Source organism: Loxodonta africana, chromosome 3, assembly GCF_030014295.1.
Source record: "Loxodonta africana isolate mLoxAfr1 chromosome 3, mLoxAfr1.hap2, whole genome shotgun sequence".
Lineage (NCBI taxonomy): Eukaryota > Metazoa > Chordata > Mammalia > Proboscidea > Elephantidae > Loxodonta > Loxodonta africana.
In genome coordinates, this window is record NC_087344.1 from 93,091,999 (window position 1) to 93,118,762 (window position 26,764).

Here is a 26,764-nt window from a genome sequence, read left to right on the forward strand (position 1 = left end):
AAGGAGAATGAAGAACACCAAAGACACAAGGAAAATACGAGCCCAAGAGAAAGAAAGGGCCATATAAACCAGAGACTCCATCAGCCTGAGACTGGAAGAACTAGATGGTGCCTGGCTACCACCAATGATTGCCCTGACAAGGAACACAACAGAGAATCCCTGATAGTACAGGAGAAAAGTGGGATGCACACCTCAAATGCTTGTAAAAAGAGCAGACTTAACGGTCTGCCTGAGACTGTAGGGACCCTAGAGGTCATAGCCTCTGCACTCTCTGTTAGCCCAAAACTAAAACCATTCTCGAAGCAAACTCTTCAGACAAAGATTAGACTGGACTATAAGACAAAAAATGATACTGGTGAGAAGTGTGCTTCTTAGCTCAAGTAGGCTCATGAGACTATGTGGACAGCTCCTGTCTGGAGGGGAGATGAGAAGGCAGAGGGAGACAGGAGCTGGCTGAATGGACATGGGGAATACAGGGTGGAGAGAAGGAGTGTGCTGTCACATTATAGGGAGAGCAACCAGGGTCACGTAACAATGTGTGTATAAGTTTTTGTGTGAGAAACTGACTTGAATTGTAAACTTTCACTTAAAGCACAATAAAGAAAAAAAGTTCAAAGAAGAAATAGAATTTTATTTCTTGGGCTTTTCGATAATGGAACACAGGTGACTGTGGTCTCTGTAATACGTGACACCAAGGTGAGAAAACAAGAGATGCTTTCTGCTTTCTTTTGGCTCTGAGTTCACTACCACCAGGACTCTTGCTCAAGCCTGACTGTGGATAAGCCCCTTTTGGGCCCCTACAGACCTCTATTATATGTATTAATGATGTTGTTATATTAATGTACACCTCTGTAAGCTTTTGCCTCCAAATCCTGATGAGAATTGCTGCAGTTAGGGGCATTCGTAATGGGGTACATGTGTAACTGTGACATAGGCTATATTGTATAGTAACGGTTATTTTTTCTAATGTCAAAGGAACAACTAACAAAGAAGTTTTAATCTGGGGATTAATCAAGTCTTAGCAGATACCCAGCAATTAGTCTGATCTGTTTGCTTAGTCTATGAGAAATTAAATAAAAGTATCTAGCTGTGGAGGTATGCCTGCACCACGCCATTTTTACAGTGGGTGTCAGGAGTGGGGTTCGTGGCAATGGCTTCAGACTTGTGGAAACATGCGACTTTGTAAGAGAAAAAAATGAAGGGGCACGAGAAGTGAAATTTTGTTTTTTAGACGGTTACTTTGGATGTGGTTACCTGTAAAAGCTCCAAGGGAAATAAACGATGTTATGCTGCAGCTGAGGGGAGAAAGGCCAAATCTGGAGTGGTTTTGGGCAAAAGCCAGGCCAGATAAGCAAGATGATTAATAGAGGGCCAGGGTTTCCTGGTTCCACCCAACCAGAGGCCAAAGTCCATATGCACATGAATGGAAAGATAGTTAAGGTGTGGAAAAGAAGATGAAATTGAAATGTTTAAAAAGGGTTTATGTGTTTATCTAAAGGTACTGTGGGTAGGAAATGCTTTTCCTACATAGAGAAGGGGCTGACTAGTCTGAAGTACAGGGAGGTGTGTGTGTGAACTCCTGAGCCTATGACTGGTACCCCCATGACCTAGTTTAGATGACTAGAGATGAGCTGACCAGAAGCCGACCGAATGAAGAGAAAGATGTCTGACACCGTGAACTACTGTAAATTGCTATAATTTAATGACTTGCTCTGGACTGAACTTTGCTTATGGATACAGATGTTCAAAGTTCCAACCAGAATAGAAGATTCTTCAGATAAAGAAACAGGCTTGTCTCTTCAAAATATTAGTTTAATAGGGACAGACAATTTAAACTTTAACTATCTAAAATGGGGAGAGGTAAAGGCATAAAGTGGCTGGCTTACATGATTTTGTAAGTATACTTAACGCCCAAAATGAGGGGAACAAGGGAGGGTCCCCACTAAATAATTTCCTCTTTTCCTGATGAGTCTGGGAAAGAAAGGGTGGGGGGAGATGCTGATAAGATTATATTATTCAATTGTGAGTGGTGATTGTTAACAGGGTTGACCATGATTATAAGACCTGTAATTGTAGAAGCAGTAACTGGGAAAGAGCGGATGGACTAAGGGGGAGGCACTGCTGGACTGGAGTACAGTGGCTGAACCTAAAGTCCTTTAAAGGTTTTGCTATGCTGATACCTCGTGAAGCTCAGAGCAAGGGAATGATCTTCTTTTAGTTAAATTTTATCCGACAACAGAAAGGGCGAAGCCAAGATGACTTTTGGAGAACCTGACAGGATCAGGTGGACACCTACAGCAGACCTGAATGGCTAGTACCTGAGTAACCTCACCCTGAGGACTCTTTGCTCTATTGAAAGACTAATTGTTAATGACTGTTCTGGATAGTAAACTGATTGGGAGGGGGAAGTTATCCTTCGAGTATGAAAGAACCATGGCTAGAAAAGCAGTGAATCAATCACTTTTACATGACCTTTCTTGTCATGGTCTTATAATTCCCTCAAATAAGGTAATTGTGGCCGACCAAGGGCAGTCTTTTTTTAAGGGCGGTAGGTCAGTTTTGCCATTCTACTTAGGCTTAAAATGAGCCATCCCAGAGGCAGAAAAAGAGGATCTCACCACCACGAAGAAAGAACAGCCGGAAGTGGAGTGTGTTCTTTGGACCCAGGACCCCTGCACTGAGAAGCTCCTAGAACCAGGATACCTAGAGCTGTAACACTGAAGACTGCTAGAAGTGGCAGCAGCAGAGGCAGGAGACCAGCAGGAGATGAAGTGATGGGCTTTCCAGCCCATGGAGAAGGCTGAGTGCCTTCGGGCACCTGGTAGAGCTGGGTTTGCTGACCCATCAGTTAGAGCTGAGCACCTTTGGGCAGAGGCTTACTGGTAGAGTGCAGTGCCTCTAAGCACTTATCGGCAGAGCTAAAAGAGTTTGCCTGAGCAGGGCAGATGCTGAGAGGCCAGAGAGAAGCATGCCTACAACATGGCTCAGAAGAGGCTGTCCTGATGGAAGAACTGTATCCTGAGCTTTCCTGAATCTGAATTGTAACCTGTTACTTCCGTAATAAACCCCATAATCATGAGTATTGTCTGTGATTTCTGTGTGGCCATTGCGATGAATTATTGAACCCAGCAGGTAAGCAGAGTGCCACTTAGCTGGTGTCAGAATTGGTAAAGAGAGAGAGGAGGCATGTCTGACCTCCCTCTCATAGGAATCAGCCTTGGGCTATTGGTCTTGATTTTCCTTCCTCCTGGTGAAGCTAAAGAATGTCAGACACCGCCCTGCCACACCATTTTTACAATACCCCTGCAAACCAACCTCATTAGTCCCTTAAGAATGCCCCTTCTTGTTTTCCCAAGGACCTTGCTCACTTGGAAGTAACAGATGGTAGACATTTAGCCTAAAAATTTGTATTCCCCAAGACCAGTATCTGTACAGTTTTGTGTATTCCTTGGGTCTTGTTCTTCTGCACTACTGTATAACCTCCAAAAAACCAGGTGTACCTTCTTTTATCACAAGATTGTAAATGACATATAAACAAAAACCCACTTTGCATAATCGAAGCAGGTTCTCTATAACTGATTGCCTGTTCGCAAATGCCTCTCTCTCTCTTAATAAACATTTAATTGTCAAAGAAGTCTTAATGTTTTTAACAGTCGAAATCGACTCAGTGGCAACAGGTTTTTTATTAACACCTATGCCAGATGACCTTGTGACAATGACAGAAATTCAAAATGGGTCAAGCACCTCCCTACCTTAATAAACTTGTCATTTTCCCATGTTGTCTTTCAGCCTTTTCAGAGGGAACCTGACCTGGTGAGTGGCACAGCCTGCCCTTGAACCCAGGTCTGACGCCACACTCAGTAGTCCCCACTAAACACACCCCAGAGCAAGAAAGGGCAAAGGCTAGTTTCCAGGCCATAGTTTTATTTTGTAGGAGCAGCGGCCACACAGCCACAGGAACATGAAATGTTCTATACAGCAGGCACAGCATCTGTGGCTGGGGAGACTCATGCCCTCCCCCTCGGCCCCATAATCAAGGAAAAAAATAAAACTCACACACCATACGCTTCCACACCCACTCCTTCTCCTGCCATAACACCCAATTAAATGATTCATCCTTCCAGCCCAAGAAACCGGCTGCAACTTGATTTTACAGAAAACCTTCATGCAGCCAAGGAACTGGGGGCTCTGGAGGGGAGAGGCCTACTCTTCCTTCCCACATGCACTCCCCCAGCACCAAGTTTAGCTCCACCCGAAACCACCGCACCCACAGTGACAGGACTGGGTGCATGAAGAAGCTGGTAACTCAGCTCAGTACGCTGGGAGGATGGTCTCTTTCCAAGCAAGGCATTACTGGAGCAAAATATTAACCTGAGGTCCACATGATCCCCAAACACTTTCCCTTCCTAGCCCTAGGGCTCTGGATGAGGTCTGCAGAGAGCAGGATTTTGGTTTATAGGACTAAAAGTGACAGAGGCTGCTGGCATCTCTGGCCACACTCAGTGTCTTAGGGATGGCAGCTCCACTGGGGAAATGACGGAGCTCTGACTGTTGGGTTAATCGAGCTGGTGGAAACCATTCCTCTACAGCAAGTAGAATCATCAGTTCAGCACCAAGCGAGGAAGCACATGGATCCACTAGGAGAGCTAATGCTAGAATTCACGCACTTTGCATACAAGCTGAAGAGTGAGGTTGCTTATTTTTTTCTTATGCCCCCTCCAGAGGCCAAATGGGTAAGGGCAGTTCCTTTACCTTCTGAGAGCTATGGATGCACTCAGCACTCACAGGACGCAGGTTAAGACACTTTGCAGAGTGTGCCAAGCCCTAGGTGGGATGGGTGAGTATCCTTTAGTCGAAACATGACTTTAAGAAGATTCTGGCAACCTTGAGTGGCAAGACTGCAAGCCATGGATGGATGCACCTTTCTGTGAATGAGATGGGAGCTAGCCTTGGGGCTGAGGGAAGGACCTGAAATGATGAACAACCCCCAATTGTCCACCTGGACCCTTTATGTTTCCACTTACTTTCTACGGGCTTTGTAACCGTGGTATCCAAGGCCACCGGTAGTCTTTTACAGCAGAAGGGCTGGGGAGGTCTTGGCTGTACTGATATGTATAGATGAGGTGAGGAAAGCACAGCTCAGAGGGGACAGGCGGTTTGCCCAAGGTAGCACAGCTCATTGACAGTAGAGCAGGGACTGAAACCCAGGTCCCTGGACTCCTGGCCTAGTGCTCTCTCTCCACATATCACACTGCCTGGCAAAGCTCATAGAATTCCACCTTCCCTTTTTAGATTCTGGGTTTTCAGCTGAGGCTGTGAAGTTCATAAGATGGAGCTGCATAAATAGCCAAGCTTTAGTAACAAGTAGGGAAGGATCTTGGGGACGTTTCCTTCTGCTGGAACAGAAACAGAGCTAGCTTTTCTCTGAGCTCAGGATTCGTAAGGCACTGAAATTAACTAGCTGGGGTGAAAAAAAGAAAAAAAAAAGGAGACAAGCAGTTGGAGAAATCAGTAGTCCATGATACTGTTTCCTTTCAGACCTGCCTCACAGAAGTAATGATGGCAGACTCCATTTTCCGGCTTGGTGTGGCCTACCCCAGCCCCCATGCCACAGAGTGGCATGGAAGTGTCCCTACCACGACTAAGTGGGTTCTGGGGACAAAAGGAGGTGTGGAGGGTTGGAGGGCCAAGAAGTATGGGCCCAGGTCCTTGGGATCAAATTCAGAGTGGAGACCACTCCCTTCACCTAGGGGTCCCAGACCTAGGCTGCGATAGCTATCAGCCTTGACGTGTCCTCTCCAGTGACATGGTCCTGAGTGGACTCAGCAATGGCTGGGGTAGGCCTGCAAGCCATGTGTGAAGGAGGCATGGAAGGGGCAGGATGTCCCCAAGGATGGCAGAGACAACTTTGGAATCGGACCTGGCTTTGGCACAACACTTCTTGGGTCTGCCTACTGCATCTGCTGCCCTCCTGAGTCCCCAGGAATGGAGAGATGCCTTCCTTCTCCCCATGAGGAGCCCGTCTGGCTGACTGAGGCAATGGCAGTGAAACTCCAGGGCATCCCCTTCATCATTCCAGCCAAACCTGTGCACAGGTGACCTAATGTGAGGCTTTCTGGACTCAACTGCTGAATCCAAGATACTTTAGTCAAACATGATGCTGAGTGGGAACCAATAATAGCCACCACTTACCAGCACCCACAATGTGACAAGTGCTTGACCTATATGACTGCTAATCTTTACAATGACCTGCAGGTAGGTATTATCATTCCCTTTGGACAGATGAAGGAACTGGGGCTCAGAGGGGTTAAGTGACTTGCCCAGAGATGCACAGCTAATAAGTGACTAAACTGGGAACTGGACTCAAGCTTGTCTGATTCCGGATCCCAGGCTCTTTCCACTCCACTAGGCTGCCCCCTGGGAACTGGGAGGAAGCCAGGGGGCTGTCTGGGTGGGACTATGGAAGGGCCTCTATCTGAAAGTGTGAAGCTGGACAGCAGCTGAGCTTGAGTGAAGGGAAGATGCCTCCTAGCCCTGGGGGACAGGATCCATCCACAAGTCTCCTTCCCAGTCGGGTTGCAGCTCAGTGCCTGGCGGCCTTGCAGATCTTGTCATACACCTCTGGGAAGGCGTCCTGGCAGTTGAGCTGCTCCCGCAGCTTGTGGTACAGGGATCCGTCAAACATCTCCCAGAACTCCTCCCGGTTCATGTAGCAATCGGCATACAGCATCTGGAATCTGCAGAGGTGGACGAGAGGGTGAGGGCACAGGGAGCCACGTCTGCTGGGCAGGGAGGCGCGAGGGGGAGACACTCAGTCCGCCCCACCGTGCAGCGTGTTTTGCAACGTAGGGGCACTTCAGGAGAATTTGTTGTGTTTGATTCTTCTGAACGCCTAGTGAGGAAGACAGTGCTGGAATGCTGATCCCCATTTTGCAGATGGGGAAACGGGGCTCGAGGGTGAAGCAGCTTAGCAGTGGTGGCCCTGAGTGGAGCTCAGGCTGCTGGGCTCCCTGCTGCAGCTCGGTCCTCTCCACATACTGCCTCGCCTCATGGGGGGTGGTACAGCTTTTATTGACATTCAATAAACTGTACATATTTAAAGTGTATAATTTGGTTAAATCTTGATACATGTACCATATTTTTATGCATTGTGCGAATAAATTGCACCTTCTATATTTGTTTGACAACTGCTCCCTCCCCCCTCCCCCCCAGGTATTTTTGTAAGTAAGTTATGCTTTTTTTTTTTTTACAGCAACATGTAAAACAAAAATTGGCAAAGCGATACTTAGGAAAATATCTGGCGGGGAGGGAGCGGTTGACAAAACAAAGGTAGAAGGGGAGCGTTATTTGCGTAAAAATACGGTATCTCACCATGAACCCATCACCACAATTGAGATAATGAACCTCTCCACCACTCACAAACATTCCTCCTGATCGTTTGTTACTCATCATCCTCTGCCATTCCTAGGCAACCTCCAATCTATTTTCTGTCACCATGGAGTCATTTGCACTTTCTAGAATTTTATATAAATGGAATCATACAGTATGTACTTGTTTTTGCCTGGCTTCTTCCAATCAGCATAATTATTTTGAGATTCACCCATGTGTGTACATCAATCATTTGTTCCAGGCAGTTTCCTGAGCATACTCAGCCTGTTCCGAGCCTCTCTGTGGTTTTCATAGTCATGGACCCCACCCTCCTTAGCTCTGGTCTTTTCAATCTGAAGAGGTCTCAGCAGGCAGTGGTCCTTGAATATATCTAAACTCAGACCCATCATCTACCCTGTGGGGCAGAGTTGGGGTGACTCCTGGGTTTCTGCCTTGAGCAGATGAGGGGTGTTCACTGGAGAAGGGGGATGCAGGAAGAAGGGCAAGAAGTTCTGCATTTCTCCCTCCCTACCATCTTCATGGGGACAGTGGTGGTTCAGTGGCAGAATTCTGGCCTTCCATGCGGGAGACCTGGGTGCCATTCCTGGCCAATGCACCTCATATGCAGTCACCACCCATCTGTCAGTGGAGGCTTGTGTGTCGCTATAATGCTGAATAGGTTTCAGCAGAGCTTTCAGACTAACATGGAGTAGGAAGAAAGGGCTGGCAACCTACTTCTGAAAATCAGCCAATGAAAACCCAACAGGTGACAATGGTCGAATCTGCAACTGACCATGGGGATGGCGGAGGACTGAGCAGCATTTTGTTCCGCTGTGCAGGGCATCACCATGAGTCAGGGGTCAACTCAATGGCAGTTAACAATGAACGCCATCTTCATAGCTTGCTTCCTAGATCAGAGATGGCTGCAACAACAGGGTCCCTATGTGATTAGCTGGTCTAGCCTGGGGGTCTTGGATCTCAATCCAGAGCTGGCACCCTGGTCCTGCCCTGCACCCCAGTGGAACAGTACTCTGAACCATACTCCTGGCCACTCACCCATGCACGCTTCGAACGAACTTCTCCAACTGCCTCATGCAGGACCTGGCTTCAAAGTGCTTTATGCGTGGCTCCCCATAGGCCCCAATGTCGACGTAGAGCTCTGCCTCATCTCCTTTGGGGTGCACCAGGCCTGGCTGGCTGGGCAGGATGAAGGGGCACAGCCAGATGGGGTAGACCTGGGTGGGCCGGGGAGAGGGAGTTGGAGCTTTTTCTCCATGGGGAAGCTCACAGCACTCTGCAGGCTATGCCCCCTTGCCTGATCACAGCCTTACCAACCGCCTCCCCAGCCCTGGCTGAGAACAACCCAACTCTGCCACACTAGAGGACACAATCTGAGCAGGTCATAGAAGTGAAGGTCACTCAGCCGGGGCCCTGGCCAAGCGGGCTGAGGCCTCACAGGGCAGGCATGCCCACGCCCCGCCAGGAAGGCTCACGTGGATGTCGTTGTGGAAGGTGTGCAGGGCCTGCGGCATGCACTTCATGGGCACCAGCATGTCCTGCACCACGTGGTGCTGCTCATACAGCTTGCGCAGGGTCTCGCCCTGGGTCAGCTTCAGGAGGGAGATCTTAGGAGGTACCATCCAACCAAAGAGGTAGCGGAAAATGGGGTTGTTGCCGAAGGGGATGATGTCCTGAAAGACAAAAGTTGGGGAGGGAGAGAAGGCACCAAAAAGCGCTGAATGTCTACCACGAGCCAGGGGCCAGGTCCTCTGGTTCAGTGCGGGACATAAAGATGACACGGATACAATTCCCCTATGTGGAGGGGTGTGGTGGTACCTAGAACATCACCATCAGATCTGGGTTTGGATTTCAGCTGTGGCATTTACCAGCTGCGATGAATTGGGCTACTTAACTTTTCTGAGCTCAGTTTTCTTGTCTGTGCAATGGATATGACAGTACAGTGCCTCCTTAGGATTTGCTGTGAGGATCGTGTGATACCATATGGAAGGCACTCGGCCCAGTGCCTGGCACAAAATAAGAGTCCAATTAACAGTAGCTATCATTTCTGTTCTTGTTGTTGAGTCAGAGTAGCTGGCACAGGGTTGACAGACCATAAATGTTTGAGACAAGAATGCTGTTCACTGAGAAGAGTGATACTCAGAGAGCTGAAGCAACTTCCCTAAGATCACCCAGCCAGGAACAGCTCTCTGGGTGGGTGAGGTCTAGCTCAGGTTTAACGGCAAGACTTTTGGCTTACAGCATCCTTAGTGCGTTGCCTGATTACCCTGCATGCCCCGCCCGCATGCCTCAAGCTGCCCTGAGGGAAGAGCCCTCAGGCTCACTCAGCACTGCTCTCTCCAACCACACGTCCTCCTTACCCTCAGCTCCTCCATGGCTCCCATCTGCTGGCAATCCAAACAGTGAAGGGTTTGACCCCTGGCTCACAATATTCCTCCTGCTCCAGGTCCCACTGGCTTCCTGAGCATTACCAGGATAGCCCATTTTCTACCAGAATAGTTACTGGGATAGTCCTTGAAGACAAGGACATTCACTCATTAATTAGACCATTACAAGTTGCCTACAAGGTCAAGCACCAGGTTCTGTGCTGGGCACTGGGGCTATCAATATAATTGAGACGTGACCCCTGCCTTCAAGACCCTGCTTATCAATGTATCCTGGAACTCACTGTATCAGTACACAGAGTGATGCCTCATTGTCATGGCTGCACAACACTGTACTGCAGGGAGAAGCAAACAATGGCACATGGGACAAATCCAGCCCACCATCTGGTTTTGTAAAATAAAGTTTTATTGGAACACAGCCATGCTCATTCATTAACATATTGTCTATCCCTACTTTCAGACTACAACAGCAGAATAGTTGCACAAGAGGCTTTTATGGTCCAAAAAACCTAAAATATCTACTACCTGGTCCTTTACGGAAAACGCTTACTGAGCCTCGCTCTACTGTATGGCTGCATCATAATTTATTTAATCAGTTCTGTGCCGAAAGACATTTAATTATCTCCAGATTATTCTAATGATTATTCTTTTTACATGTGTCTTTGTCCACTGGTAAGCATCTATAAGATAAATTCCTAGAAGTGGAAAATTCTGGTTCACATAGTGTGTGCAATTTTAATGGAACCTATTTTTTTTTTTATTTCAAGAACTTGCCCCATTTTTTATACTCTCCCAAACAACACAGGAGAACTGTTTCCCCACACCCTTGCCAGCACGGTATACTATCAAACGTCTGGATCTCTGTTATTCCGACAGGTGAAAAATGAGACTCATTGTAGTTTTGTTTCACTCTTCAATTCTGAGAGAGACTGCATCACTTTTTGTATGCTCAAAAGCCATTCGCATTGTTTTTTTCTGGAAATAGTTAATTATTAGTTAAATGTACCAGCTGGAACAACTCCTTTTCCAAAGTCTCAGCCTCAGAAAGTTCCCGTTGTAAACATGTGTCCTATCCTCCTCTCCCAGCTTCTGTCTGCCCCATTAGTCTCGCTTCTGCCTCTCAGTGACCTCAGGTCCTATGACCTTGGCTTCATGCCTGTCCCTACTGTCAACACATGAAGGTCAGTCATTCCAGAGAACCAACCTTGTTTCAGGCCCTCCCCTCCTCGGCTTACCAGCTGCTCTTGCCCTTAATCTGTGTCCAGATAACTGGCCGTGTCTGCTCTGCTGGGCTGCAGGGCCCTGCTACAGATCCAAGGAGCCCAACCTCAGGCAGGACCCCAGACCCCAAAGCCAGGTCTATGCAGTGGTATCCCAAGTAACAGAAACAGCCAAGGAGCCCTGTTGTATCCTTTCTTACTGGTGTTACTTCCCCGTCTTAACCAACCACTTACGCTAAAAATGATGGCACAGAAGGAAAGGGAAAGCTAGGGCAGCAGTAGCTCCTCTTCCTTTCCGTCCTCCCTTACTCATCAGTGTTGGTAGGATGCAGCGCAGGTATCAGGAAGTGTCAGAGAAAACTGAGTTTTGTGCACCATTTCCACTGCTCTGTTAAGAACAAAGTACTTATGCCTGGAGCGTTAAAATAACTTTAATATTTTCATTCAAAAGATGAACGGTAACATTCATGATAGTAATTTAAATTTAAAATTTTTCTGTACTTAGAATGACATTTAATAGGAAATATTTATGACAAATCAAGACAGGCCATGGAAAAAGCTTAATGTTTTAGTACCTTAACGGTGCTCTTTGTCTGCTTTTTTGCAGATTGTGTAGCCAGCTGATTGGCCAAGCTGGGGGAGGGGAAGCAATTGGATGGGCCGGGACTGGCCCGGCCCAGGTTTGACGGAATGGACTGATCACCTAGAATACAGCTTCTTCGGGGGCTCAGCACCCAGGCCAGGCCAAATTTGGTTCATTAAAGGGCCAGATTCAGCAGGGAGGAACCTGGGGGGAGGCTGCCAAGGGGAGAAGGAGTTATCCCCAGGGAAGGGAGAAAAAGACAGATGTTTGAAATTGTTTATTACTCTTTCTTTCTAGAAATGTCTTGGCTTCTGCAATTCCATTATAGTGGATGATGCTGTGGTGCTCTGCCCAGATGCCCACTCTAGGGAAGCACCCGTTCCCCCAGGTGTGGGAAATGTTGGTGGCTGATGCTCAGAGCTGAGTCCCTCTCTGGGGAATTGTCTTTGCCTGATGGGAGCTGCCTCATCCAAGTTCACACCACTTCTTCAAGGGCAGCCCACAGTCAATGGCTGGCTAACGGGAGGAGTGGGTGGACAGGGTATAAAGTCCTAGGTCTGTCCCTTGCCTCAAGGTGAGACAACTCTGGAGAACTCCAGAGCAGAAGACAGCAAAATACAACCCATCGGGATCCCCCCTGCTGGCCAAATCTGGCTCACCATCTGCTTTTGTAAATAAAGTTTTATAGGAACACAGCTATGCCCACTTGTCCACACATCGCTTGTGGCTGCTTTCATGCTGCAAAGGCAGAGCTGAGTAACTGTGACAGAGACAGTATGGCTGCAAAGCCTACAATATTTACTATCTGGGCCTTTAGTAAAAGTCTACTGATGGGTAGATGTTGTCATTTGTCTATATTCATTGCGTCCAAAATTTCCATTTCAAGCATTCGCCCTCTGACTATCATCACCTCTCTTTCCAGGTCACTCCCTCTAGTACCCTGACTTCAATTCTTCCCCCTCCTGGGACAGCCAATCCACCATAACACCTTGTCAGGAACAGAGCTCTTCCCATCCTTACCCTTCTCCCTGACTGGCTTATATTTCACTACAATCATGCCTTGTAGCTTCAGCAACCTTACCCTACTCACCTTCTATCATACTTGCCTGCAAAATCTCAACCTTGCTTAAATCTAAATCCTCACCTACTCTGCTCCACCCACACAGCTTCCAACACCTGCTGACAATTTGCCTTTTTGCGGAACATTTTATTGTTATTTAGGTGAAAGTTTAGAGAGCAAATTAGTTTCCTGTCCAACAATTTATCCACAGTTTGTTTTGTGACATTGGTTGCAAACCCCTGAATGTGTTGGCACTCTCCCCGCTTCCTCCATGGGTTCCCCATGTCTATTCGCCCAGTTTTCCTACCCCTACCGTCTTTCTGAACTTTGCTTTTGGGCAAATGCTGCCCTTTAGATCTTGTAGAGTTGATTGCTCCAAGGTGTACGTTTTACTGTTCATTTTATTGTATGGCTATAATGTGATCTCCGGAAGTGATCCAAGTTTGAAGGGCGTCTAAGGGCCACAGTGTTGGGGGGAGGTGGGGGTTCCACTAATGAATTTGCATTTCTAACAAGTTCCCAGGAGATGTTAATGCTGCTGGTTAGGGACCAGTTCTGAGAACCACTAGTAGAGTAGTAGTTTTCAAAATTTATTATACATAAGAATCACCTGGGGATCTTGTTAAACTGTACATTCTGATTCTGTATATCTGGGGTAGAAATGCAAACTGTCAGCAGAGAACGAACCGGTCCGAAGCCCTGGTGAAAATCCACAACCGCAACGGCAGGTTTCACTGTAAATTCATGATCGCCATCTTAGGTGGGCACAGTGTTGCCTGGCCATCTTTATATTTCCCCAGTTAGCTCACTTCCCGCTCTCCAACAAATGATTTCACATCTCCTCTCTCAAACCTTTCATGCTCTCTCACCCCGACTCTCAGCTGAAATCCTGGCTTCCTATTCATTGAGAAAATAGAAGCAGTCAGAACTCTCGCACCTTCCCGCCACCCACACCATCCTATTTGTAGCCACTGTCCCCATTTACACTTGTTCCCTCCTGTCGAGTGGATGAACTTTCCAGGCTCCCATCAAAAGGCAAACTCTGCACCTGAGCTCAGGGCTCATCCCCCACCCCTCTCTTCAGGACTTTGCCCTATAAATATACCCCTCTCTCACCTGCACTGTCACTTCCCCTCTCTACTGGGTCATTCCCATTAGCACACAAACATGCTGGAATCTCTCCTTTCCTCAAAGAGCCACAAAAACATCCCCTTCCAGCAATCACCTACTTCTCTGCTTTCCTTCAGAGCGCATCTCCTCAGGTTTCTGTTTCCTATTCTCTTGTGAACCTACTCCTGTCAGGCTTTTGCCTCCACCGCTCAAGGTCACTAATGACCTTCTCATGCCTAAGCCCAGGGGTCAATTTACAGTCCTTATCTCACTCTGCAGCATGTAACACAGTTGTTTATCCTCTTTCTAGAAACACTGTTTTTACTCAGCTTCTGGGACTCCATGTTCTCCCGGTTTTTCTCCCCTCCGACAGACCACATCTCCTCCTCAAACCTTTGAGGTGGCTGGGGCTGGGCTCTTGGGCCTCTTCTCTTCTCTCTCCACCGTCTCTCATAGGCTCCCATGGCTTTAGTCACATGTCTCTGCTGCTGACACCCACATTTACATCTGCAGCCTCAGGCTCTGCCCCAAAGTCCTCATACAGGCAGCCAGATGCCTGAGCGGATGTCCCACTGGATGTCTGACAGGACCTCAAACTGACATGTCCCAGACCAAACTTCTGATTTCCCTCCATTCATCCCATTGCTCAGGCCCCAAACCTTGGAATCACACCCACGTCCAGTCTATCTGGAAATCCTAGTGGTTGGTTCAGCCTTCACGGTACCTCCTGGATCTGACCCTTCTTTCCTCCTCCACTGCTAACACTCTGGGCAAGCCAAAATCATTTCTTCAGCTCTCCCATTCTTACCCCACAACCTCAGCCCAATCCACTCTCCATCCAGCTGTCAAAGTTATTCTTTTGAAATAAAAATCCTATCATGTCCCTTTTCTGCTCAAAACTCTCCACTGTCTTCCTACTATCAAACAAACCTATTGCCATCGAGTTGGCTCCTACTCATGGCGACCCCATGTTACAGAGTAGAAATGAGTTTCATAGGGTTTTCTTGGCTATAATCTTTAGGGAAGCAGATCGGCAGGGCTTTCTTTCATGACGTCACCAAGTGGGTTCAAATCATCAATCTTTAGGTTAGTAGTCAGGCACTAACTGTTTGCGCCACCCAGGGACCTGTGTTCCTGTCACAGTGATGAAGAGCATTCGAAAGCTAAAACCCTTGGTGTGACTGGGACTTCTAGCAAGAGTCTAAGCCAGAGTCTTTCTTGTCCTCAGCGACTCCATCTTGGATATCTTCTTTGTCATATAATAAAACTCGTCATTTCTGCAAAGCTTTCCACTGTACCCTGACCTAGATAAATGCGGTTTTGCTGCTAGAGGAAGAGTTTGCAGTTAGAAATGGCTGATGCTAAAAAGAGATAATTCAAGACCTATATAGGTGTTAGACAAAAGTGTTAAATATGTGACTTACACATTCAGCCAGTTTTTAGAAAATGCCCTCTTCATTCTCCCTCGAAAAATGTTTCTGTAACCTGTACCTGAATCCTTACAAGGCCCTGTACCTTTTCCATAACCTTGCTCAGCCTAAAAAAAAAACTCATTGCCGTTGAGTCAATTCCGACTCATAGTGACCCTACAGGACAGAGCAGAACTGCCCCATAGGGTTTCCAAGGAGTGCCTGATGGATTCAAACTGCCGACCTTTTGGTTAGCAGCTATAGCTCTTAATCACTACACCACCAGGGTTTCAGCCTAACTCACCTTAAACCTGTAACTAGAATAAGCTAGTGTTACAAGGTTATGGCTTTTCTATATCAAACCCCCTTTTTCTCTCCTTAAGCATTACAATAACCATTTTCACTTATAATCATCGTAGAACTTTGTTTTATATTTCAACAGAACTCTCCCTCATAATGGTAAAGTCAGTTTAACATAGGCTAGATGGCAACGGGTTTGGTTTGGGGTTTGGGCTACAGATGTTTAGATGCCAGAAAACATGTGATTTTTGTGGTCAGCCAGAATTCTGTCATTGGAGCCATCCCTGCAAAAGATGTCAATACCTGCCAGGATGGTTGACCAAGGTGTTGCCACCTGCAACTATGTAAATGTTAACCCATCAAAACTGTTTTAGCTGTAACCTGCTGTTTGTGTTTTTTTTTCTTCATAAGTCTTTGTATTACTGTAGCCCCCTCACCAGCACAGAGTTGGATTTCTCCCAGCACTGTGTCTCCCCATTTTGCAGATCACTTTCTTTGCCATAGTAAAACTCCCTTTGTTTTTAAATTTAAACAGACTATTGAGTGTTTCACTACAACAACACTTAGAATCAAATCTAAAGTCCTTCGTTAGATTTCATCACCATCACGCCCTTGTACTATCAACATTGCCCCGCTCACCCCCTATTATCCAAACCAAAACCCACTGCCATTGAGTTGATTCTGATTCATAACAACTCGATAGGACAGAATAGCACTGCCCCATAGGGCTTAAGAGGCTATAAATCTTTACAGAAGCAGACTGTCACATCTCTCCCGCAGAGTGACTGGTGAGTTCCAACCACTGACATTTTGGTTAGCAGCTGAGCACTTTAACCACTGCACCACCAGGGCTCCTTCCCTCTATCATAAAAACCAAACCAAACTGGTTGCCATCCAGTTGATTCCGACTCACAGTGACCTTAGAGGACAGAGTAGAACTGCCCCATAGGGTTTCCAAGGAGCAGCTGGTGGATTTGAACTGCCAATCTTTTGGTTAGCAGCCGAGGTTTTAACCACTACGCCACCAGGGCTCCAACATCTGCAAAACCTCAACATTTAGTGAGTCTAAGTTTCCACCTCTTCTGCATCAGCCACAACGCTGAATGTGTGAAAACCCACAACCACAGGGTCCCACAGAATCTAGCCTCTGGCTATGTTTGACCTCTTCCCACCACCCCCACCCCACCCCACTCTGTCCCATTCACCAGGCTCTAGCCCCAGGGCCTTCTTCCTATTTTTCAATACCAGGCAACCCACTTCAGGACCTGGGCTCTGGCTGCTCCTCTGCCTGGGACACTCTCCCCCAGAGCGCCGCATGGCCTGCCCATCCCAAGTTCAGGTCCCTGCTCATGGTCATCTCCTTAGAGGCCTTCTCTGACCCCTCTATTTAAAACCCACTGCCCACATCCCTCCACCACCCCATCCACACAAAAGCAGAGATTCCTGTTCACCACCAAGCCATGCTTGATGCCTGCCTCCAGCCCTAGGCAGAACTAGACACTTCTTTTTCTTGTTCCTGTGGCCTTCTATAGGGCTGGGGTCTGTCTGCTGTTCCTCAAGGACAGAAGCAGGCCTGAGTTCCCCAAAGTATGTGGCCCAGCGCCCTACTCTCTGGCACCAAGGAGATGCTCACTAAAAGCTGCTGCTTTAACTGAAGTGGTCAGTTCCCGCAGCAGGAAACGACATTGTTGCTGCTTAAGAAGGCGTTCTAGTCCTTTAGGACAAAGTCGCTCTTTTCCCTTAGGAAAGAGAGATTTTGGCCACAATGTCAAACACTTTGGTGTCCTCCTTGCCCGGCGGGAGAAGCCAGGACTCCTGGGAAATCCGAGCCTCACCTGGAGCTCCCAGAAGATGCTGCGCGTGTGGCGGTGATAGTAGTGCCTCAGGGGAACGTACTCCAGGCCCTCTTGGTTTGTCTTCAGGTAGTTCTCCACGTGCTTGAAGAACCATGGCTTGTAGTAATTCCCAATGCTATTCAGCTGAAATGACAGGGGGCATTGTGATCAGCCACAGATAAGCACCAAATGCCATTAGGGTGTAACGGAGATACCCAGCTTCTGTGCTGCACGCCTGACCCTTTCAAAGCCCTTTCATGTCTATTATCGCCTTTGAGACTCCCAGAAGCCCAGTGAGGTTAAGCACAGCAGGTTTTCACACGCAGAGAGAAGAGGAGCTCAGAGAGGTTAAGTGGTATGTCCAGAGTCAAACGACTAGTTCCTGCTAGTCTAGAGAATTTAGCAACCTGCTCCCTAGCCTGGGGCTCCTCTCAAAGAGAGAATCTGAAGTGCAAATGTGTCACAGTGTTTGCCACAATGCAGGCTCCATGCAGGTGAATTTTCTTCCCTTCTGCTGCTGGGTCAGTGCTGGTAAAAACACTGAGCGTGTATCATCAAGCCCCACTGGAACCCAAGGCAGCCAGCACTAACTGATCACAGAATGTTTCCTGCTTCCCCTCAGCTGAGCTCCACAGTCCTGGGCACAGTGCTTCATCTAGGCAGCCACCATAAAGTACAGATGGCTCTCAAGAATCAACCAACATGCCACCCTGGCCCTGTACCCCGGGGTCTCTAACTCCTCAATCTTATATTTAGCGGGTGCCTTTTTCAGTCCAAATAAAAGGTCCAGGACTTAACTTGCTGGGTGCCCTGGGGTGACTTAGCTTCTCTGTGCCTCAGCTTCCTCACCCATGAAATCAACTCTGAGCAGATGCTCTTGGAAAGAGGCAGGGTGGTGTCCTAGAAAGAGCCCACATTCTGGGATTGGGTAAGCCAGTCGCCATTAAGTCAGTTCCGACTCCTGGTGACCCTGTATGTGTCCAGAGTAGAACTGTGTACTCTACCGGGTTTGTGACCTTTTGGAAGTAGATCACCAGGCCTTTCTTTTAAAGTACCTCTGAATGGGTTTGAACCACCAACTTTTGGTTAGAGCCCAGCACTTAACCGTTTGTAACGCTTAGGGTCTCCTCTGAGATTGGGTGCCCAGGCAGCCAGAGCCAAACCACAGCCCAGTCACTCACAAGCTGTGTGACCCTGGGCACATCGCTTTGCACCTCAGTTTTATCACATATAAAACAACAATAAAAATATATACTTTGTGGGAGATTTTTGGTGTTTTTTAGAAATTATAAGCATACACTCATCGATCACCCAGCCTAGTGCTGGTGAATGCTCCTTCCTGCTCTAAACTCCAAGCCCCACAGCCTTCAAGAGGCAACCCACCAGGCCAGGTTTTGCACCCTGGCTGCAGATGTCCAGGCCCCACACCAGACCAGCCTCTCTGCAGGGCAGGGAAAGGTACTGAGTTTTACGGAAACGTAAGATCACAACCAGCTGGGGGATCAGCAAAGGGTTAAGAATAAGTAGGGAGTGAAATGAAGATCAAAGACCACAGCCTTCAGTATGGATTACACCTCAAAACAAAGACAATAAAAATCCTCACAACTGGACCAATAAACAACACCATGATAAGCAGAGAAAATATTGAAGTTGTCAAGGATTTCATTTTACTTGGATCTACAATCATTGCCCATGGAAGCAGCAGTCAAGAAATCAAATGACTCATTGCATTGAGCAAATCTGCTGCAAAAGACCTCTTTAAAGTGTTAAAAAATAAAGATGTCACTTTGAGGACTAAGGTGTGCGTGACTCAAGCCATGGTATTTTCAGTCGCCTCATATGCATGTGAAAGCTGGGCAATGGAAAAGGAAGAAGATACAAAAAAAGAGAATTACAGACCGATATCCCTCATTTTTTTTTTTTTTTTTTTTTTATCCCTCATTAACTTAGCTGCAAAAATCCTCAACAAAATTCTAGCCAATAGAATTCAACAATGTATCAAAAAAATAATTCACCACAACCAAGTGGGATTCATAGCAGGTATGCAGGGATGGTTCAACATTAGAAAAACAATCAATGTAATCCATCACATAAATAAAACAAAAGACAAGAACTACATGATCTTATCAACTGATGCAGAAAAGGCATTTGAGAAAGTCCAACACCCATTCGTGATAAAAACTCTCAGCAAAATAGAAACAGAAGGAAAATTCCTAAACATTATAAAGGGCATTTATACAAAGCCAACAGCCAACATCATCCTAAACAAAGAGAGACTGAAAGCACTCTCCTTGAGAACAGGAACCAGACAAGGATGCTCTTTATCACCACTCTTATTCAACATTGTGCTGGAGGTCCCAGCCAGAGCTATTAGGCTAGATAAAGAAATAAAGGGCATCCAAATTGGCAAAGAAGAAGTAAAAGTATCTCTGTTTGCAGATGACATCATCTTATACACAGAAAACCCTAAAGAATCCTCAAGAAAACTACTGAAACTAGTTGAAGAATTTAGCAGAATATCAGGATACAAGAGAAACATACATAAATCAGTTGGATTCCTCTACACCAACAAAGAGAGCGTTGAAGAGGAAATCACCAAATCAATACCATTTACAATAGCCCCTAAGAAGATAAAATACTTAGGAATAAATCTAACCAGAGATGTCAAAGGCCTATACAAAGAAAACTATGAGACACTACTGTAAGAAACCAAAAGAGACCTACTTAAGTGGAAAAACATACCTTGCTCGTGGATAGGAAGACTCAACATTGTAAAAATGCCTATCTGCCCAAAGTGATCTACAGATACAATGCAATCCCAATCCAAATACCAGTGACATTGTTTAATTAGATGGAGAAACAAATCACCAACTTCACATGGAAGGGAAAGAGGCCCTGGATAAGTAAAGAATTACTGAAAAAGAAGAACAAAGTGGGAGGCCTCACACTACCTGATTTTAGAAACTATTATACTGCCACAGTAGTCAAAACAGCCTGGTACTGGTATAACAACGGATACATAGAACAATGGAACAGAATTGAGAATCCAGACATAAATCCATCCACGTATGAACAGCTGACATTTGACAAAGGCCCAAAGTCTGTTAAGTGGGGAAAAAACAGTCTGTTTAACAAATGGTGCTGGCATAACTGGATATTCATCTGCATAAAAATGAAACAAGACCCGCACCTCACACCATGCACAAAAAACAACTCAAAATGGATCAAAGACCTAAATATAAAATCTAAAATGATAAAGATCATGGAAGAAAAAAAAGGAACAACACTAGGAGCCCTAATATGTGGCATAAACAGTACACAAAACAGTGTCAGAAATGTACAAATACCAGAAGAGAAATTAGATAACTGGGAGCTCCTAAAAGTCAAACACCTATGCTCATCCAAAGACTTCACCAAAAGAGTAAAAAGATTACCTACAGACTGGGAAAAAGTTTTTAGCTATGACATTTCCAATCATGACATGTCACTGCAAAAACTCAGCAACAAAAAGACAAATAAACCAATTAAAAAATGGACGAAGGATATGAACAGGCACTTCACTAAAGAAGGCACTCAGGTAACTAACAGATACATGAGGAAATGCTCACGATCATTAGCCATTAGAGAAATGCAAATCAAAACTACAATGAGATTCCATCTCACTCCAACAAGGCTGGCGTTAATCCAAAAAAACTCAAAATAATAAATGTTGGAGAGGCTGTGGAGAGATTGGGACACTTATACACTGCTGGTGGGAATGTCAAATGGTACAACCACTTTGGAAATCGATTTGGTGCTTCATTAAAAAGCTAGAAATAGAACTACCATAAGATCCAGCAATCCCACTCCTTGGAATACATCCTAGAGAAATAAGAGCCTTTATACGAACAGATAGATGCAAACCCATGTTCACTGCAGCACTGTTTACAATAGCAAAAAGATGGAAGCAACCAAGGTGCCCATCAAAGGATGAATGGATAAATACATTATGGTATATTCACACAATGGAATACTATGCATTGATAAAGAACACCGATGAATCTGTGAAACATTTCATAACATGGAGGAATCTGGAAGGCATTATGCTGAGTGAAATTAGTCAGTTTCAAAGGGACAAATATTGTATGAGACCACTATTATAAGAACTCGAAAAGCAGCTTAAACAGAGCAGAAAATATTCTTTGAAGGTTACGAGAGCGGGGAGGGAGGGAGGGAAGAAGGGGGATTCGCTAATTAGATAGTAAACAAGAACTAATTTAGGTGAAGGGAAAGACAACACACAACACAGGAGGGGTCAGCACAACTGGACTAAGCCAAAAGCAAAGAAGTTTCCTGAATAAACCGAACGCTTCCAGGCCAGTGTAGCAGAGGCGGGGGTTTGGCGACCATGGTTTCAGTGGTCACCTAGGTCAACTGGCATAATAAAATCTATTAAGAAAACATTCTGCATCCCATTTTGGGGAGTGGGTCTGGGGCCTTAAACACTAGCAAGCGGCCATCTAAGATGCATCACTTGGTCTCGACCCACATGGATCAAAGGAGAATGAAGAACACCAAAGACACAAGGTAATTATGAGCCCAAGAGACAGAAAGGCCCACATAAATCAGAGACTACATTAGCCTGAGACCAGAAGATCTAGATGGTGCCTGGCTACAATCGGTGACTGCATGACAAGGAATATGACAGAGAATCCCCAGAGGAGCAGGAGAACGGTGGGATGCAGACCTCAAATTCTGGTAAAAAGACGAGACCTAATGGTCTGACTTAGACTAGAAGGACCCCGGAGGTCATGGTCCTGAGACCTTCTGTTAGCCCAAGACAGGAACCAGTCTCAAAGCCAGCTCTTCAGACAGGGATTAGACTGGACATAAGATAGAAAATGATACTGGTGAGGAGTGAGCCTTGTGGATCAAGTAGATACATGAGACTATGTGGGCAGCCCCTATCTGGAGAGGAGATGTGAAGGCCGAGGGGGACAGAAGTTGGCTGAATGGACACAGAAATATAGGGTGGAGAGAAGGAGTGTCTGTCTCATTAGGTGGAGAGCAACAGGGAGTATATAGCAAGGCGTATATAAATTTTTGCATGAGAGACTGACTTGATTTGTAAACTTCCACCTAAAGCACAAAAAAAAATTGAAAAAAAGAAAAAGGAAGATAGAAGAATTAATGCCTTTGAATTATGGTGTCAGTGAAGAATACTGAATACACAACAGACTGCCAGAAGAACAAACAAATCTGTTTTGGAAGAAGTACAGGCAGAATGCTCCTTAGAAGTAAGGATGGTGAGACTTTGGCTCATGTACTTTGGACATGTTATTAGGAGGGACCAATCCCTGGAAAAGGACATCATGCTTGGTAAGCAGAGGGTCAGCAAAAAACAGGAAGACCCTCAACGAGATGGACTGACACAGTGGCTGCAACAATGGGCTGAAACACAGCAAGGATTGTGATGATGGCACAGGACCAGGCAGTGTTTCTTTCTGCTGTACATAGGGCCTCTATGAATCAGAACCAGCTTGACAGCACCTAATAACAACAAAGACAGAGAGAGAAATAGGCCATGCAGGAGAGGCTGACTGTTGATTGTTTCTAGGGAGGAAACCAGCAGGAGCAAAGACAAGAAGTGAGCAAGCCTGGAGAACAATCACAATGATATGCGCAGAGTGTCCACCTTCCAGACAGGCATCTGGGCTCTTTATCCCCTCAGTAACTTGTCAAGGCAGGGCTTGTCCCTGTGTCACTGATGGGGAATTGAGAATCTTCAAAGGTGAATAGCCTGCCCAAGGCTGCACGGCTGCCACTGGGCTGCCACAGTGCAAAGATTCAAACCCCACAGCATGTTGCAAAACAAGGCCAGAGCCAGAGGGCAGAGAGCTTTCAACAATGGAGTCTGGAATGTGGGAGTTATTTGAAACAAAAAAACATATAAAACTATGAATTTTTTCCCTGATTCCAAAAGCAATACGTACTCTTTCTGAAAACTTCAAACAGTGTAGAAAACGTAACTTGGAAAGTGAAAAACCCCTGTTGCCTAACCCTCCAGGGATAATGGCTGAAATTGATACTTACTAGGCTTTATTTTCTGTACATATACACACACACAATTCATAAAATGGGACCATCCTATGCATGTTGTTGTTGTTGTTGCCAGGTGCTGTCAAGTTGATTTGGACTCCTAGTGACCCCATGTGACAGAGTAGAACTGCCCCTTGGGGTTTTCTAGGCTGTAATCTTTATGTGAGCAGATCACTAGGTCTTTCTCCTGTGGAGCCAATAGGGGGTTCGAACCATCAACCTTACAGTTAGCAGCTGAGCACTTAACTGCTGCCCACCAGGGCTCTTTATCCTATGCATGCTGTTGGCAATTTGCTTTTCCTACTTATATCACACTTGGTTGATCCTGGGCAGGTTACTTAATCTCTCTGAGCCTCATTTGCTGCGAGGCGAAGATTGAGACATTAACTAAGACAGGGAGCAGAGGCCCTGAGATCAGAGGGTACCTGTTTGAGAAACTGCGAAGAGACTGCTGTGGTTAGAGGAGAAACAAGTAAAAGAGAAATAGGCTATAGGGTTTTGTTTTTTTTTATCAGAGAGGTAATAGGGGGTTGAGTACGGAACCTAGAGACTTAGTAAGACAAGGAACAGAGGAGCCCCAAATCTGCAAACAAAATAACAAGAAATGGGCCAGGGCGCAGAAAGAAAGCCATTCTCCAGAACAATGGGGCAGGGTATCTAAAAACAGACTGCAAACTTCTTTAAAGTTGCCTTTCAGAAGCAGTTGGAGAAGACCAGGCCCAGGGACATGTGCAGAATATCCACCTGTGACCCCTGTGTGACCTTCCACCAGGGGCAGTGAGAATCCACCCGGGGAGCGGGGAGCGGGGAGCGGGAGACTGCGCAGGTACCACACCCCATAATAAGCTCTGCTATGAATCCCAGAGGCCTCCAGGACAGGAGCCATCTTGGCAAGCTGCTGCAAGTGCACCTTAGTTAACATATCCCCCGCCTGTGCCTATGAATAAACATGAATCTTTTCCCACCTAAGAACTTTTAAAAACTCAGGCCAGTCTTTTGTTCTGTGAGATGAGGGTACGCGTTGCTCTAGGCCCTCCTCGTCTGTGCTTGCGAGCCTCTTCAATAAAGCTTTGCTCGTGTGGAAAACTACGTGCCTTACCTGTTCATTCTTGACCAGTGAGAGGCAAGAACCTTATTCAGGTAACATAACTACTCCTGGGGTGCTTGAGAAAATTAAAAGATCTAATGTACTAAGTTCCAAGTGTGCTGCCCGGTCCACAGCAGGGTGCAGCATCAGTTCCCTGCTTCTCATTGCCTCTTGCCCCACTCTATGCTGGAGCCAGGCAGCCCCTCGCCCCTTACCCTCTGGCAGCCAGCACCTGCAGCTTGTCTGGCATCACCCTCCTGTGTTAGCCCACTCTGCTAATAGGTTACTCTGCAGGGAGAGAGCCAGGGACCAGACATGCCAGGGAACTAGGGCTGAAGAGCCTGTTTGCCCAAATCAGCTTTAGTGTAGATCCTAAGGGGCAGGGCAAGGGCACCATACATCGGCCTCTGCCTGTGAATCAAAGGAGAGTGAAACCCAACAGAAAGCAGAGCAACTTCACCCAACCCCAGGTAGGGCCTGACCGTATACTTGGCTGTGGTGCTGGCTGCAGAATGGAATCGAGACTCTGGGGTGCCTTGATCACAGGTGCTCCTGTTGCTCACGAGCTCATCAGGGCCATCCATGCCGGAGAAGCCCAGGGTCGGGTACAGAGCCCAGACCATATGTCTGTCCCAGAACATACTTGGGTTGGGGAGGCCAGGTGACTGCAGGTGTTCCAGCTCCAGCCCTAACACTTCCTCCCCTGTAAAATGAGGTAGGTTGCCTCCTGGCAGGGCTGCAGTGAGTCTTCCACAGGACACAGTCGCAAAGAACCTATCACAATGCCTGGCACACTTCCTGTGCAGCCTTCCAAACAGGAACGTTTGGAAGAAATGTTCCTGCAATGAAAAGTCTACGTGTTATGGTTTCTACCACTGTCTGTGGCCAGCCCTGTTCCCATCAGGTCTTGCTCCTCAGGGCACATGACAAATGTCTGTGGGCCTTCAGGTCTGGTCCCTCTGCCACTGATGCCAAGGGAGCAAGGCTCTCTGCTCTTGATCTTCTCCTGGGGAAACACAGTAATTGGGTCAGGGTGTTCGAACATGTGAAAAGCTGTACAAACTCACTTGTCCAATCATAACTGTCATGGTTTGAATTGTGTCCCCCCAAAACGTGCATATCAACTTGGTTATGGCATGTGTGGTTGTCCATTTTGTGATTTTAATTTTATGTTAAGAGGATTAGGGTGGGATTGTAACACTACCCTTATACAGGTCACCTCCCTGATCCAAGATAAACAGAGTTTCCCCCAAGAGATAAAAGGAAAGGGAAGCAAGCAGGGAGTTATAGACCTCAAACCACCAAGAAAGCAGCACCAGGAGCAGAGCGTGTCCTTTGGACATGGGGTCTCCGGGCCTGAGAAGCTCCTGGACCAGGGGAAGATTAAGGACAAAGACCTTCCTCCAGAGCCTACAGAGACAGAAAGCCTTCCTCTGGCGCTGATGCCCTGAATTCGGATTTCTAGCCTACTAGACTGGGAGACAATAAACTTCTCTTTGTTAAAGCCATCCACTTGCGGTATTGCTGTTATGGCAGTGCTGGATGACTAAGACAGTAACCTTAGATAGTAGCTAGTACGTCAAACAGATTATAGCAGAGCCATTTTAGATAGAGTAGGGGTGGCAATGCCCCTTGAGTCCCTAGCTGAACTTTACTACCTCTGAGAAGTAGGACAACCTCTCTGGTCCAGATATCCTTGCTAGGTGTATCTATTCAACACACCCTGACAGGGCTTTGGCCAGGGTCAGGCAGAGCCAGAGGCTGGGAAGGCCAGGCCCAGCCCTGGCCTTGAACATGGGCACTTTGGCTCCATGCCCCAGAGTTCCCACCTCTGTTCCACGATCCCCCTCTCCAGTGCTCACCACAGTGTCCCACGAGGAGTGGGTGCTCGATCAATGTTTGTGGATGATGATAACTCTAGAAGCTGAGATGTAGGGGAATGAACACCAAACTGGGAGTCAGAGACTGGAATTTAAACCCGCCTCACGCTAGCTGTGTGTCCTCAGGAGTTGTTTTTCCCTCTCTTGGCCTCATTTCCTTATTTAGAGAGGGGATTGTACCAGATGATTTTCGAGGTCTTTCCAACTTTGAAGTGTTTTAACTCAATAAATACAGACCAAGAGCTTTAAGAGAACCCCCAAGACTATGGGCTCCAGACACACTGCTAACTCAGAACTGAAGCCACTCCCAAAGCCCACTTTTCAGACAACAATTAGACAGGCCTAGAAAATAAACGATAATACACATGAGGAAGGTGCATCTTAGTTCAATCAAATATACGAGACCAAATCGGTAACTCCTGCCCAAAAGTA

The 26,764-nt window shown here is 46.6% G+C and overlaps 1 protein-coding gene across 2 annotated transcripts in view; it reads right to left on the reverse strand.

Moving 5' to 3' along the window:
* Positions 1-1,631: 1,631 nt before the first annotated feature.
* The window catches only part of DHCR24 (24-dehydrocholesterol reductase), a 43,841-nt gene continuing 18,708 nt past the window's right edge, over positions 1,632-26,764 (reverse strand). The window contains exons 5-8 of one of the 2 annotated variants that reach the window (XM_064282021.1): positions 17,288-17,431; positions 8,862-9,059; positions 8,425-8,603; positions 1,632-6,737 (exon numbers count right to left, since the gene is read on the reverse strand). In XM_064282021.1, the coding sequence (XP_064138091.1) occupies positions 6,584-6,737; positions 8,425-8,603; positions 8,862-9,059; positions 17,288-17,431 (675 nt within the window). In that variant the 3' untranslated portion in view covers positions 1,632-6,583. The remainder of the gene's footprint in view (positions 6,738-8,424; positions 8,604-8,861; positions 9,060-17,287; positions 17,432-26,764) is intronic. The other variant, XM_003411058.4, reaches the window with a different exon arrangement.